The 14,924-nt window shown below is 36.4% G+C and overlaps 1 protein-coding gene across 10 annotated transcripts in view; it reads right to left on the bottom strand.

The window, feature by feature from the left end:
• Nucleotides 1–14,924, bottom strand: part of DLG2 (discs large MAGUK scaffold protein 2) — a 2,364,981-nt gene that overhangs the window by 2,014,065 nt on the left and 335,992 nt on the right. For all 10 annotated transcript variants that reach the window (XM_018042817.1, XM_018042821.1, XM_018042823.1 and 7 more), the window contains one exon: nt 9,440–9,585. In XM_018042817.1, the coding sequence (XP_017898306.1) occupies nt 9,440–9,585 (146 nt within the window). The remainder of the gene's footprint in view (nt 1–9,439; nt 9,586–14,924) is intronic.

Genomic DNA, 14,924 nt, shown 5'->3' with positions numbered 1-14,924 from the left:
GATTTTCTTTTCAAGTGAAGACTCTTTGTGGTGGGAATGAAGAGGAAGAACAGATGGTAAAGTGAATCGTAAAGCTGGAGACCAGGTGGAAATATGCGTCTCAGCTACAAATGCCAACTTAAAGGAGTGATGACTACCAAAGATTAGGAAGGAAAAGCCCCAATGGGAATTATCTCATAACAGACGCTGACTGATGGCCATGATGCCTGTGAAGTCAAATGTGGCTCTGTACCCTGACACCAAATTAAATCTCACACACAGAGTTTTGGGTGAAGTAGAGAAGAAAAGCTTTATTGCTTCGCCAGGCAAAGGGGAGCCACAGCAGACTAGTGCCCTCAAGACTGTGTGTCTCAACCTGGAGCAGGTACCAATGAGAAGTTTTAAAGTAATGGATCAAAGAGGGAGTGATCAGCTCATGGACATTATTCTGATTGGTTGGTAATGAGGTAAGTGGAAGTCAGCAACATCAACCTTCTGGTTCACATTGGTCTAGGGTTTACTTGCTTGTGGACAGCAGACCACTGTTAACTTTAACTTCTCCCACCCAGTGGGGGTTTCAGCATCTACAAAACAGCTCAAAGATATTGTACCCCTTAATGGAGAACCAAGGCCTTGCCCCAAGGCCCTATTGCTTCTCTCGACAGCTCCATGCCTGTCTTACATTTCCTCCCTTCCCTAATTAACAACTGTTTGAACCTACCTCTTAGAACTCAGAGAATGCCATGGAGGCTGAATTAAGCTTATTTCCTGTAACTGAAAAATGAAGGACACAGGTTGAGTTTTGTGCCCAGGAGCCTCCACAGGGTCCTGCTCAGTATCACTTCCTTGCATGTCTCTTTCATCAGCATTATTCAATCCATTAATAGTCACTGAGGCACTCTCCTCAACACACTGATGTACAATATTATACAATATCTCTGCTCTCACTGAGATGCAGTGGCGGACTATGTGCCCCCAGGGAATTGTTCCCTCTGAGAGAAAAATAGACTGCACAGGAAAAGTGGGGGAGTGATTAAGTATAAAGCAGGAAGTCTTTGAGAAAACCTAGAATTGACTAAGATTATATCTTCTGCCTCTTGGCAGATTTAAGGCTTCATACCAAGATCATGTTGATCTACAGAAAAATAAAGTTAAAATTTCTATGCCCTATCATATTTCTTTAATATTCATCTGTGCCAGGCACTATGCTAGACAGTGTACAATGGTGTCCTTCCTTGTGGAGCCTTCTACTGGGATGGTCACACTTCTTTAGCAATAACGTTAACACTGACATATTGTAGTCAGAAGATGTCTTTAAACTATCCAATCCAATGGCTATTTGCTGTGAAATATTCATTCTTATACTACCAGATTTTCTCTTTACATTGTCAAAATACTTCAAGAGATTGATTTGACTCTACTAAAACTAAAAGACCCAAAAACATCAGAACACTAAGTTAAATACTGAATCCATAAAAAATAATTATTTCATCCACTATTCTTGATTTTTGCCTCAGACTGGTAAACTGCAGTGGTGAGAAGATAGCTCCTTTTGCATTTTCTTCCATTGTCACAGATTTTGAAAGGCTGCTGCTGCTGCTGCTGCTGCTAAGTCACTTCAGTTGTGTCCGACTCTGTGCGACCCCATAGATGGCAGCCCACCAGGCTCCCCTGTCCCTGGGATGCTCCAGGCAAGAACACTGCAGTGGGTTGCCATTTCTTTCTTCAATGCATGAAAGTGAAAAGTGAAAGTGAAGTTGCTCAGTCGTGTCCGACTCTTTGCGACCCCATGGACTGCAGCCTACCAGCTTCCTCTGTCCATGGGATTTTCCAGGCAAGAGTACTGGAGTGGGGTGCATCGCCTTATGGATGTCTACATAAAATCTTTTTAAAAATAAATGTACTAGTACATATATGTGTATGTGTGCTCAGCTGTGTCCAACTCTTTGTGTCCATATGGACTGTAGCCTGTCAGGCTCTTCTGTCCATGGAATTTTTTCAGGCAAGACTACCTGAGTGGGTTGCCATATCCTTCTCCAGAGGACCTTCCCAATGCAGGGATCAAACCTGAGTCTCCTGTGTCTCTTGCATTACAGGCAGATTCTTTAGCACTTGAGTCATGGGAGAAACCCCTAATCAGGATATTACAGGAAGCAATATCCTAGTGGTAAGACCTTTGACTTTTGAAATTTCTGTTTCTAGAGCCAATGTACCAGCAATATAGAATATCATTTTTGCTGAGTCAGAAGGTATTATCCATGACTTCCTTTGCCAGCTCTGATCAACTAAGGTACACCAATTTATTCTTCACTGTAGTCTACATCATGGGGTGACTCAACTAAGAGACCGGAAAAGGAGGAGCATGACACAAGGCATCTCATGACCAGACTGAAGCTAGGAACCAGAGGCTGCATAGAGGGACTTTTTTTCTGGTTTAAAATATACTTCTTGAGCCTATTATATGATAAGCATGCTTATGGGTGCCCAAGAATCAGAGAAAATGGAAATTTATGATTGATGTCCTTACAGAGCATACATATCTTTCCCAGCTGCTTCAAATAAACTCAGTTTGTTCACAGGAGGGGATACAAAGTGAGAATTAAAAAGTATGACAAGTATTTACACTCCATCCTCAGGATCTACCTAATGTTAGTCTAAGCTTTTCTGGTTATGAACTCCATCTTCCCTCCATTTCTCAATTGCTGTTCTTCACTTACACAGTTTTAGCATCAATTTAATTTGGACTCACTTTCCAAACTTAGCCTTTGGAAAGCTGACCTCCACAGGGCAAGATCTTCAGTTATCCTGGCCCAGGTCACAGAAACCCCAAATAGAGATACTTTATCCCTCTTTCCACTTCCATCTTCAGTAAGATCTGTCATTTTGCCTCACATACCCCATCAAGGAAGAGCAATCAGACTCACCTAAAAGCATACTGACTAGAGTTAATGTGTGTTCATGTTCATATATTTTGGATATAACTGGCCAATATCCAAATCACTATAGACTGAGAACTTTCCAACAGGGGATTATAAGATATGCTGAATTGCATTAAAAGAAATGCTAAAAACGAATCTGGAAAAACCTGTATTATATTAAGTATATATTGCCTATCTTCATTTTGATGCTGGAAATGAATAAGTCTAATTCCCAAGAGAATTTTTTTTCATTATTCTTCCTTATATTGCTGGCATCTGTTCATAAACCAATTATAAGTCCTGATTTATATCAACTCAATCAAATAATCTTATAGGTAACTGCTGAATAAACAGCCTAAGGGTTTTATTTTAATAAGTTTTCTAGCTGATGTATTTGTTGAAAGGATACTAATCATAAAACAAAGGCATTACATGTATGTATCAATTCGTGGAAAACGTTTATCCCTAAGAAAATCTATATACACCAATATTGTCCAAATTGAATAATTTGAATATGCAAAAATCCCACACAAAGAGATACACAATAGAAAAATGAGAAAAATAATATGAATAAATTCATAGAATAGCAGATTAAAACACCCAACAAACATATGAAAAATGCTCAAATTCACCAACAGTCTGGGAACTGGAAATTATGTTAAAAATGAACTATTACTAAGCTTATTGAACTGGAAAAAATTAAAAAGAGCAGTAACACCTTCTGCTGTGAAGGATGTGAGGTTAAATTGTACCAACATGCAGTGTCAACAGAAATGTGAAAGGTGAAATCAGGCCAGGAACATAATTTAAATTAAAAATATGCATACCATGAAGCCAATAATACCATCCCTGAGAATCTATCCTATAGATACAAAAAGCATCAGTAAGTTTGACTGTACATACAATCATCAGATTGCAGCACTATTTATAGTGGCAGAAAACCGGAAACAGTAAATTACCATTAAGAGAGGAATAACTGAAGACATATTCACACCATCAAATTATGCATCCATGAGAAGAATGAATGAAAGCTAGCCAGACAAGTTGAAGAAACATTCAAATAACAGGAAAGTTTTTTGAGAAAACATTATTGTGCAAAATTCTCTGTATATATAAGTGTACATGTTCCAGTATGGATATATATATATATATATATATAAAAATTATAATATGGTCCACTGGAGAAGGGAATGGCAAACCACTTCAGTATTCTTGCCTTGAGAACCCCATGAACAGTATGAAAAGGCAAAAAGACAGGACATTGAAAGATGAACTCCTCAGGTCAGTAGGTGCCCGATATGCTACTGGAGATCAGTGGAGAAATAACTACAGTAAGAATGAAGGGATGGAACCAAAGCAAAAACAACACCCACTTGTGGATCGGACTGGTGATAGAAGCAAGATCCGATGCTGTAAAGAGCAATATTGCATAGGAACCTGGAATGTTAGGTCCATGAATCAAGGCAAATTGGAAGTGGTCAAACAGGAGATGGCAAGAGTGAACGTCGACATTCTAGGAATCGGTGAACTAAGATGGACTGGAATGGGTGAATTTAACTCAGATGACCATTACATCTACTACTGTGGGCAGGAATCCCTTAGAAGAAATGGAGTAGCCATCATGCTCAACAAGAGAGTCTGAAATGCAGTACTTGGATGCAATCTCAAAAATGACAGAATGATCTCTGTTCGTTTCCAAGGCAAACCATTCAATATCACAGTAATCCAAGTCCATACCCTGACCAGTAACACTGAAGAAGCTGAAGTTCAACAGTTCTATGAAGACCTACAAGACCTTTTAGAACTAATACCCAAAAAGGACGTCCTTTTCATTATAGGGGACTGGAATGCAAAAGTAGGAAGTCAAGAAACACCTGGAGTAACAGGCAAATTTGGCCTTGGAATCTGGCCACAGAATGAAGCAGGGCAAAGGCTAACAGAGTTCTGCCAAGAGAATGCACTGGTCATAGCAAAGACCCTCCTTCAACAACACAAGAGAAGACTCTACACATGGACATCACCAGATGGTCAACACTGAAATAAGACTGATTATATCCTTTGCAGCCAAAGATGGAGAAGCTCTATAGAGTCAGCAAAAACAAGACTGGGAACGGACTGTGACTCAGATCATGAACTCCTTATTGCCAAATTCAGACTTAAATTGAAGAAAGTAGGGAAAACCACTAGACCATTCAGGTATGACCTAAATCAAATCCCTTATTACTATACAGTGGAAGTGAGAAATAGATTTAAGGGACTAGATCTGATAGATAGAGTGCCTGATGAACTACAGACGGAGGTTCGTGATATTGCACAGGAGATGGAGCAAGACCATCCCCAAGAAAAAGAAAGGCAAAAAAGCAAAATGGCTGTCTGAGGAGGCCTTACAAATAGCTGTGAAAAGAAGAGAAGTGAAAAGCAAAGGAGAAAAGGAAAGATATACTCATTTGAATGCGGAGTTCCAAACAATAGCATGGAGAAATAAGAAAGCCTTCCTCAGTGTCAGTGCAAAGAAATAGAGAAAAACAATAGAATGGAAAAGACTAGAGATCTCTTCAAGAAAATTAGTGATCACACATGAAGAACTGTACACTCACCTAGAACTGTACAAAAAAGATCTTCACGACCCAGATAATCACAAAGGTGTGATCACTCACACTCACCTAGAGCTGGACATCCTGGAATGTGAAGTCAGGTGGGCCTTAGGAAGCATCACTACAAACAAAGCTAGTGGAGGTGATGGAATTCCAGTGGAGCTATTTCAAATCCTGAAAGATGATGCTGCACTAAATATGTCAGGAAATTTGGAAAATTCAGTAGTGGCCACAGGACTGGAAAAGGGAAGTTTTCATTCCAATCCCAAAGAAAGGCAATGCCAAAGAATGCTCAAACTACCACACAATTGCACTCATCTCACACACTAGTAAGTAATGCTCAAAATTCTCCAAGCCAGGCTTCAGCAGTACATGAACCGTGAACTTCCACATGCTCAAGCTGGTTTTAGAAAAGGCAGAGGAACCAGAGATCAAATTGCCAACATCTGCTGGATCATGGAAAAAGCAAGAGAGTTCCAGAAAAACATCTATTTCTGCTTTATTGACTATGCCAAAGCCTTTGACTGTGTGGATCACAACAAACTGTGGAAAATTCTGAAACAGATGGGAATACCAGACCATCTGACCTGTCTCTTGAGAAACCTGTATGCAGGTCAGGAAGCAACAGTTAGAACTGGACATGGAACAACAGACTGGTTCCAAACAGGAAAAGGAGTACATCAAGGTGGTATATTGTCACCCTGCTTATTTAACTTATATGCAGAGTACATCATGAGAAATGCTGGGCTGGAGGAAGCACAGCTGGAATCAAGATTACTGGGAGAAATATCAATAACCTCAGATATGCAGATGATACCACCCTTATGGCAGAAAGTGAAGAAAAACTAAAGAACCTCTTGATGAAAGTGAAGAGAAGAGTGAAAAAGTTGGCTTAAAGCTCAACATTCAGAAAATGAAGATCATGGCATCTGGTCCCATCACTTCATGGGAAATAGATGGGGAAACAGTGGAAACAGTGTCAGACTTTATTTTTCAGGGCTCCAAAATCACTGCAGATGGTGACTGTAGCCATGAAATTAAAAGACACTTGCTGTTTGGAAGGAAAGTTATGACCAACCTAGATAGCATATTAAAAAGCAGAGACATTACTTTGCCAACAAAGGTCTGTCTAGTCAAGGCTATTGTTCTTCCAGTGGTCACGTATGGATGTGAGAGTTGGACTATAAAGAAAGCTGAGTGCCAAAGAATTGATGCTTTTGAACAGTGGTGTTGGAGAAGACTCTTGAGAGTCCCTTGGACTGCAAGGAGATCCAACCAGTCCATCCTAAAGGAGATCAATCCTGGGTGTTCATTGCAGGGACTGATGTTGAAGCTGAAACTCCAATACTTTGGCCACCTGATGTGGAGAGCTGATTCATTTGAAAAGACCCTTATGCTGGGAAAGATTGAGGGCAGGAGGAGAAAGGGACGACAGAGGATGAGATGGTTAGATGGCATCACCAACACAATGGACATGGTTTTGGCTGGACTCTGGGAGTTGATGACGGACAGGGAGGCCTAGCGTGCTGCAGTTCATGGGGTGGCAAAGAGTCGGACATGACTGAGTGACTGAACTGAACTGATATATGAATTCATATTTATATATGAATACATATTACATGACTGAAGAAAGATTAAACACACTAAGTTATTAAGATGGGTTACCTTGTATGTGGGGAGGGTAGAGCTAATACAACATAGGAAAGAAGCAAGTAAAAGAGGAAACATGCAAAAAACAAGAAAGTTCTTTTTAAAAAAAGGAAATTTAGCATATCTTTGATATTTTATACAAAACTAGGTATATGTGCTGTACTACGCATCTAGAAATTTACTAAAAATAATTTTTAAAAATTCAAAAAGAACAAATATCAAAGCAATGAGACTACAAAAATATAGAATAGTTAACTAATCCTGGAATGGAGAAGCAAAAGCTAAGAAAGAAGAATAAAAACAAAAAAGGTGCTAAATTTTATCAAATAAAATTTTTAAACAGTTTGAATGCCAAAAAGCATATAAGTAAAATTATCAGTAATCAACAAACTAGAAATACTGCAAGATGACATATTTCATAAATAAAACGCTCTTAGAAAACCATAATAATTCTAGCATCACTTGGAAAAATGGACAAAAAGCGTGAATAAATCACAAAATAAATATAAGCCAATAACCATAAGAAAATACAGGTCAGTCTCAATAATATATAATTACAACATAAAGCATCAAGTGACAAATTTTATCTTTTAATTTGACAAAATATTTTAAATAACTAATGCTACAAGAATATAGGTAAATTTGTCTTTTCTAACATTGCTGATAGAACTCTGCAGAGCACTTTGACAATTTGTAACAAGAACCTTAAAAACATCAATATCCTTGGCCTGAATAGTTTCATTTACAAAAATCACCCCTAATGAAATAACTGGAAAAAACACAAGGGTTTATATACACAGATAGCCATTACACATTACTCATAGCACAAAACTGAAGATAGCCTCAATTTTTAATGTAAAACTGCTTAAGTAAGTTCCAAATGGTAGAATATTGTATAGTCATTAAAATTTTTCAAAAATACTTATTGATGTTATAAGGATAAATACTATTAGTATAGCATTCAATTTAAAAGTCAAAATGGCAACCCACCCCAGTGTTCTTGCCTGGAGAATTCCAGGGACGGGGGAGCCTGGTAGGCTGCTGTCCATGGGATCGCAGAGTCGGAAACAACTGAAGTGACTTAGCAGCAACACACCCTACAAGCTGTTGTCCTAGTTTTCCGTACATATATTTGTACAGAAAAAGAGAATAAGAAGTCAAATTGCTTCTAGGTATTGAAATTAAAATGTTTTAATGTTTTTAAGTACTTGATAAACTTCACATAGTAGGTATCTAATGCACTGACACATTACTGTCACTTTAACTTATTCTTCAAGGAATTAAGTTGATCATTAGCCTCAGTCTTACCCAATTTCCAAACCAGTTCTGAGCAGGCTGGAAAGTGTATCACAGGTCTCACACTTAACAATTCAAAGACTCAGCAATCAAAGTGCTATTGATTAGCACTAGGATTCAATGTAGTTTCCAAATCAGCTCCACAACCCCAATTTTGACTGTGTGTGTGTGTGTGTGTGTGTGTAACACACACTACCTGCCTGCAAAGTACCAACTACCACTTAAAAACATCATTGATCAGTTTCTGCCACCATATTGACCCTAGGCTATGAAAACGAGACATGCTTCAACTTGCCTTACTCTTTGGTAACTGCTAAGCCCAACAGTAGCTTCAAACTTTTGATTCCATAATCCCATCCACAAAAAACCATTTGAGCATATACAATTCTAATAGCTTTATATTTATTCTTACATGTACATGTATGACTGTTAATATGTTATAAATTATCTAAATATAAAAGATTGTAAAGAATGTAATAAAAAGCAATATAAATGAGAGTTCTATTATTTTGTTCCTATATCCCAATGAATAATTTTATTTGCCCCAGGATACATGACTCTACTACAGAGATCACAGTTTTAGACCATACTCTCCAACCTTGCTCTCCATCTCCTTCCTGCATTGTATCAGCACACGTTCTGAAATTCCAGAATGCCTGATACTTGAATCAGCTCAAACAATGACAATATTCATGACAGAACTCATTTATACAACATGAAGAACCATGTTCTTCCTCTGCCTGGTTTTATCTTTTGGCAGAATCTGAATTTTCTTATGCAAATATTATGCACATTATGGTATGTAATGTTGGTATATAATACTGGCAGTATAGTATGTAACCAAGTTTCTATTATTATTGTTTGATAATGTTTGTTAATAATCATTACTACTACTAAAATTACCACTACTAATAACTACTACTTCTTTACTGGTATAAATAATTTTGGTATTTACTGGTATAAGTACATATTTAGTAACTTTCAAAACTGTCAATAATGTACCTCTGCAGACTTTTGAAGGTTGTCATGGCATGAAGCAAGAAGGGATGTCTTCTCCCATTTCTTTGCAACTTGATTGGCTTCTTCTATTTTCTGCTCACAACTTTTTTGAGAATTTAGCAATGTTACCTCATAAAATTCTTGAATATCTGTAAAGAAAATGCAAGAGAAAAGTCAACGTATCATGTATGACCTCACAGATAGCTTCTTCATGCATGAGTATATGGAAGATTTTGCTAATTAAAAGAAACCACTGCAACCATTTGCTGCAACTAGAAAAAGCCTGTGCATAGCAACGAAGATGCAGTGCAGCCAAAAATAAATACATTAATTAATAAAAAAGAATAACATAAATATGTATGCAAAGAAAAACAACAAAAATAGAAGAAATCCTAAAAGTTGCATTTTTATCTGTATGAGAATTCTTATAGCAACTTTAGAATTGCAAAAATTAGAAGTAATCAAGATGTCCTTCAATTAGTGAATGGATAAACAAACTGCAATACATAGAATACTATTTAACAATAAGAAGGAATGAGTCATCAAACTATGTAAAAACATGGATGAGTCTTAAATGTATATTGCTAAGTTTAAAAAAGCCAGGCAAGTAGCTAGCCTCCATATTAGAGGATTCCATTTATATAATTTTTGGAAAACAAACAAACAAACAACTCAAGAGACAATAAAACTATCAGTGACTTCCAGAAGTTCTAGGAGATAGGAGGAGGGTTGAATAGGTAAAGCACAGAGTGATGAAAATATTCTGTAATGATACTATATCGGTTGGTACCTAACAGGAAGCATCTGTCAAAATCCAAAGAATTTTATAGCACAAAGAATAAACTATAATGTATGGTTTTAAAAATCATTTTTAAATGGAGGCCAGGGAATCCCAAGATGAAAAGTAGACTATGACAAAAGAATCTAACTATATCACAGATGAATGAAATAACGTCACTGAAGGCAGTAGGAGAAAAAGGTGATGATTTGAATATGAGTAGAGACTATAAAACCAAAGACAAAGAAACTTATACAAAAGCATCCTAGTCTACACTCTAGTTGGTAAAATTTGTTTCTTGTGGAGTACAAGTCAACAATGTTGAAGTCACTGTATGTATAAATTGGAATTGAACAATTAAGTAAATGGATGGTAGATGGTAGGAACCAGGTTTCTCACTGTTGGAGTATGACGTTACAAACAAAAAAGTGGGTGGGTAAGGCATTGTACAATGAGTCATATGATTTTGGATTAAAGACATCATTACAAACTCATTTTCAGCTTAACAGAAATAGGAATGAATACATATAGAAATACTTATACATATATACAGGTTAGTCTTTGTTATATTCAGTCACTCAGTCACGTCCGACTATAAAAACACATATTCCCTTACCCTGTCTGATGAAAGGGTCTACAATAATGACTTCAGCCTCTATATAGCATTCTCCAACAAATGGCAGAGGGTAATGAATAAGGACAGTTGGTATTGTTAGAATTGCAAATATCTATATGAATTCAAAAGTTTGGAAGGAAAGAAGGGAAGGACAGAGAGAAGGATAGAAATAAACAAAATATGAATAGAAATATAAATCAAATATGTATATTAATATTTCCTAGCTGCCATATTTTTCTAGATTGAGAGGGCCTAGCAGCAAGAGCACTCCAACAGCAACTAGCACACACAGGAACCAGATCTTGATTTCAATAAAGGAAACCAGAGATTTGGGGGGAAATGGTTGATCCTAGTATAGGGGCAGAAAATATAACAAGAAGAGCATGGAGTATCTTGAGAATAAGCTCCTCAACCCAAATTTTTAAAATTTTGCTACAATGGGGCAGGTCAAAAAAACACAAAAGTTACATGAAAGAGCAGCCAAGCATGGCCAAAATTGGAGCAATTTGAGTAAATATATATGTAACATAGGATTGGATTATACCCAAAGTATAAAATAAATGTCTAAGAATCTATATGGCATGAATGAATGAATGAAAGAAAATATGTCATTATTTTTAAAATATTCAATGGATTGGGTTAAACAGCAGGCTAAACAATGCAGAACTGGAAAATATACCCAAAGAAATTACCCAGAATGCGACACAAGAGAAAACAGAATGGAAAATGTGACAGAAATATTAGAATATACAGAGAATAGATAAGAAGGTCCATTACTTTTCTAATTGATATCTTCAGGGAAAAAATAAATAACAAATGACATTTAAAGGGCTATGGATATCAAATTATTATAATTTATAAAAATATGAATTCTCAGGTCCTGAAAGTAACAGTTTATAAAAATAAAAGAATAAATAAGAGCTATTCTGGCAACCTGATGCAAAGAGCCAACTCATTAGAAAAGAACCTGATGCTGGGAAAGATGGAAGGCTAAAGGAGAAGGGGACAACAGAGGACAAGATGGCTGGATGGCATCACTGCCTCAATGCACATGAGTTTGAGCAAGCTCCGGGAGATGGTAAAGGACAGGGAAGCCTGGCATGCTGCAGCCAATGCGGTCGCAAAGAGTCGGACACAACTGAGCCACTGACAACAATGCCTCGGCCTAGACATAGCAGGATAAGCAGAACACCAAAGACAAAGCAGAGATCTTAAACCCAGTCACACAGAAAAGATTAATCTCAGTAGCAACAATGGAGGCTGGATGACAGAAGAACGACTTAAAAATCTTGAAAGAAAACTATTAAGGGGGGACCACATTCCTTTGCAAATCACGTCTTTTTTATTTTTTAGGTTTGTATCTAGAATACATAAAGAACTCTCAAAACAAAAAGAAGCCAAAGAATCCAATAGAAAAATGGGTAAAAGATTTGACCAGGCACTTCACCAAGAAAGTAAGAGGTAGCAGATAAGCACATGAAAAGATATTCACAATCATTAATCATTAGAGAAAGAAAAATTTAAAACCACAATGAGATACTACTACATTTCCACTATATTTATTAAACCGGTTAAAACTTTAAAAACTGATCATCCTAAGAACTGACAGTGATCCTAAAGAACCAGAACTCTCAATCACTGATGGGTGAGTTCGGAAAACAGTACAACCAGTTTGAAGATGTTCGGTAATTTCTTTAAAAGTTAAACATATAGCTACTACATAATCCAGCCATCACTGTTCTAGATACTTATCTAAGGAGAAGGAAATATACATTCATGTAAAAAGTCAAATTTGAAAGCAATCCAAATGTCCATCAATAGATCAATGAATAAACAAACTGTAGTATACCCATACAATGGAAGACTACTCATCAATAAAAAAAAAAAAACAAAAGCAAACTATTGATATACACAACATGGATGAATTTCAAAATAATGCCAAGTAAAAGAAGTCAGATAAAAATAAATGTCTTTTATAATACCAGTTATATAAAATTCTAGAAAATGCAAACTAATCTATATTGACAAAACAATTCTGTAGTTGCCTGGGAATAGGACTGTGAGGTTTGACAGGAAAGGGTGAGTGGGAGAGTTTATAAAGGAGTGTATGCGTATATCAAAACATTAAATCATTGCTTCACATATGTGCAGTTTATTATGAACCAATTACACCTCCATAAAGAAAGTGAAAAAGACAAGATGCAATTGAGAGAAGTTATCTTCATATCATACAGGCAAAGGGACGGTATCTGGGTGTGTAAAAACCGAAAAGGAAGAGACATACAAACCAAAAGAAAAAAAAAAATGGGTGGGAAAATATAAACAGGACATTTCACAGCAAACATGTATCACTGATAAATCTGATAAGGGAAACGATGCTCAATCTCATTTGTGATCATAAATACAAACTAAGATCATAACCAAATACCACCTACACCAATAATATTGGCTATTACTGTAGTTTAGTATATCTTGAAGTCAGGGATAATAATTCCTCCAGCTCTATTATTGTTTATGATTATTTTGGCTATAATTTTTGTGTGTGTGTGTGTGTGTTTCCATACAAATTTTAAAATTATTTCTTCAAGTTTAGTGAAAAATGTCATTGGTATTTTGATAGGGATTGCATTACATTTGTACATTGTCTTGGGTAGTATGGCCAATTTAACAAGGTTAATTCTTCCAACCCAAGAACACAGTGTGTCCTTCCATCTGTATGTGTCGCCTCCAATTTCTTTCAACAGTATCCTATAGTTTTCCAAGTACAGATGTTTTACCTCCTTAGGTAAGTTTATTCACTCTCAGATATAGAGAACAAACTAGTACTTAGCAGTGGGGAACAGGAAGAGGAGAGGGACAATATATGAGTAGGGGATTAAGCTACAAGGATACATTGTACACCACTTGTAATATAGACAATATATTATAAATATAATATAATTATAAATGAGTATAATCTTTAAAAATTATGAATCACTACCTTGAATACCTGTAACATATAATATTATATGTCAACTGCGGGCTCCCCAGGTGGCACTAGGGGTAAAGAGCCTGCCAGCCAGTGCAGGAGACGTAAGAGATGCAGGTTTGATCTCTGGATCTGGAAGATCCCCTGCAGGAGAGCACGGCACCCCACTCCAGTATTCTTGCCTCGAGACTCCCATGGACGGAGGAGACTGGTGGGCTACAGTTCATAGGGTCGCAAAGAGTTGGACATGACTGAAGTGACTCAGCACAGCACATGTCAACTATATTTCAATTAAAAAAGGGAAAAAAAATCTATGAATGAATGGTAACATTTATTTCTGATGAGTCTGAATTGCCATGACCACTTTAGAAAACAATCTTGTCTTGTAAAACTCACCCTTTTTTCTCTGTAATCCAGCATTTCTTCTACTCAGTATATATTATAGATAAACTCTTACACATATGCCTCAGGACACAAACTAAAATGTTCAGAGCAGCACAGATTATAGGAGCAAAAAATTAGCAAAAAATCTCCATCAAAAAAGTGGATAAATATGGTATGTTCTCAAAATGGAATTTATGTAACAGCCAAAATGAATGAACTATAGTATCACGAAATAACATGAACAAAACTTAGAAACATAATGTTGAATGAAAAAAAGCAAGTCTCAGTACAAAAATATTTTTTTAAAGTTCAAAAACATGCAAAACTAAGCTATATATTTTCAGGCATTCATACAAATATATGTGAAAAAAAATAGATCAGAGCAAAGAAGCACATGAAAAGTTGTAATTACAACAGTGCAAGGAATGGGGAGGAAAATGGGATAAAGGAGGAACATACAGGTATTTCAGTTTCAGAGCTGGGGGCTTATTTCAGAAATGTTTATTTTATTACCATGCTATATATAATATATATAAATAAGATATACTCTTTTACATGTATAAATATTATACTTTACATATTGAAGAAAAATTGAGTATTTCATAAATATTGATTTCTTCTAAAAAGTTACCCTCAAATTTCATGCACAACTACAAATTTATTCTGCCACTAGCAATAAAGAGGCTGTGAAGTCATGCATGTAACATGTGTAAGAGCAGAAGGTAAAAGTCATACAGATATA

The sequence above is a fragment of the Capra hircus genome, chromosome 29 (genome assembly GCF_001704415.2).
Source record: "Capra hircus breed San Clemente chromosome 29, ASM170441v1, whole genome shotgun sequence".
Lineage (NCBI taxonomy): Eukaryota > Metazoa > Chordata > Mammalia > Artiodactyla > Bovidae > Capra > Capra hircus.
Note: the sequence above shows the minus strand (reverse complement) of the source record. Positions and strands in the feature narration are given on the sequence as shown.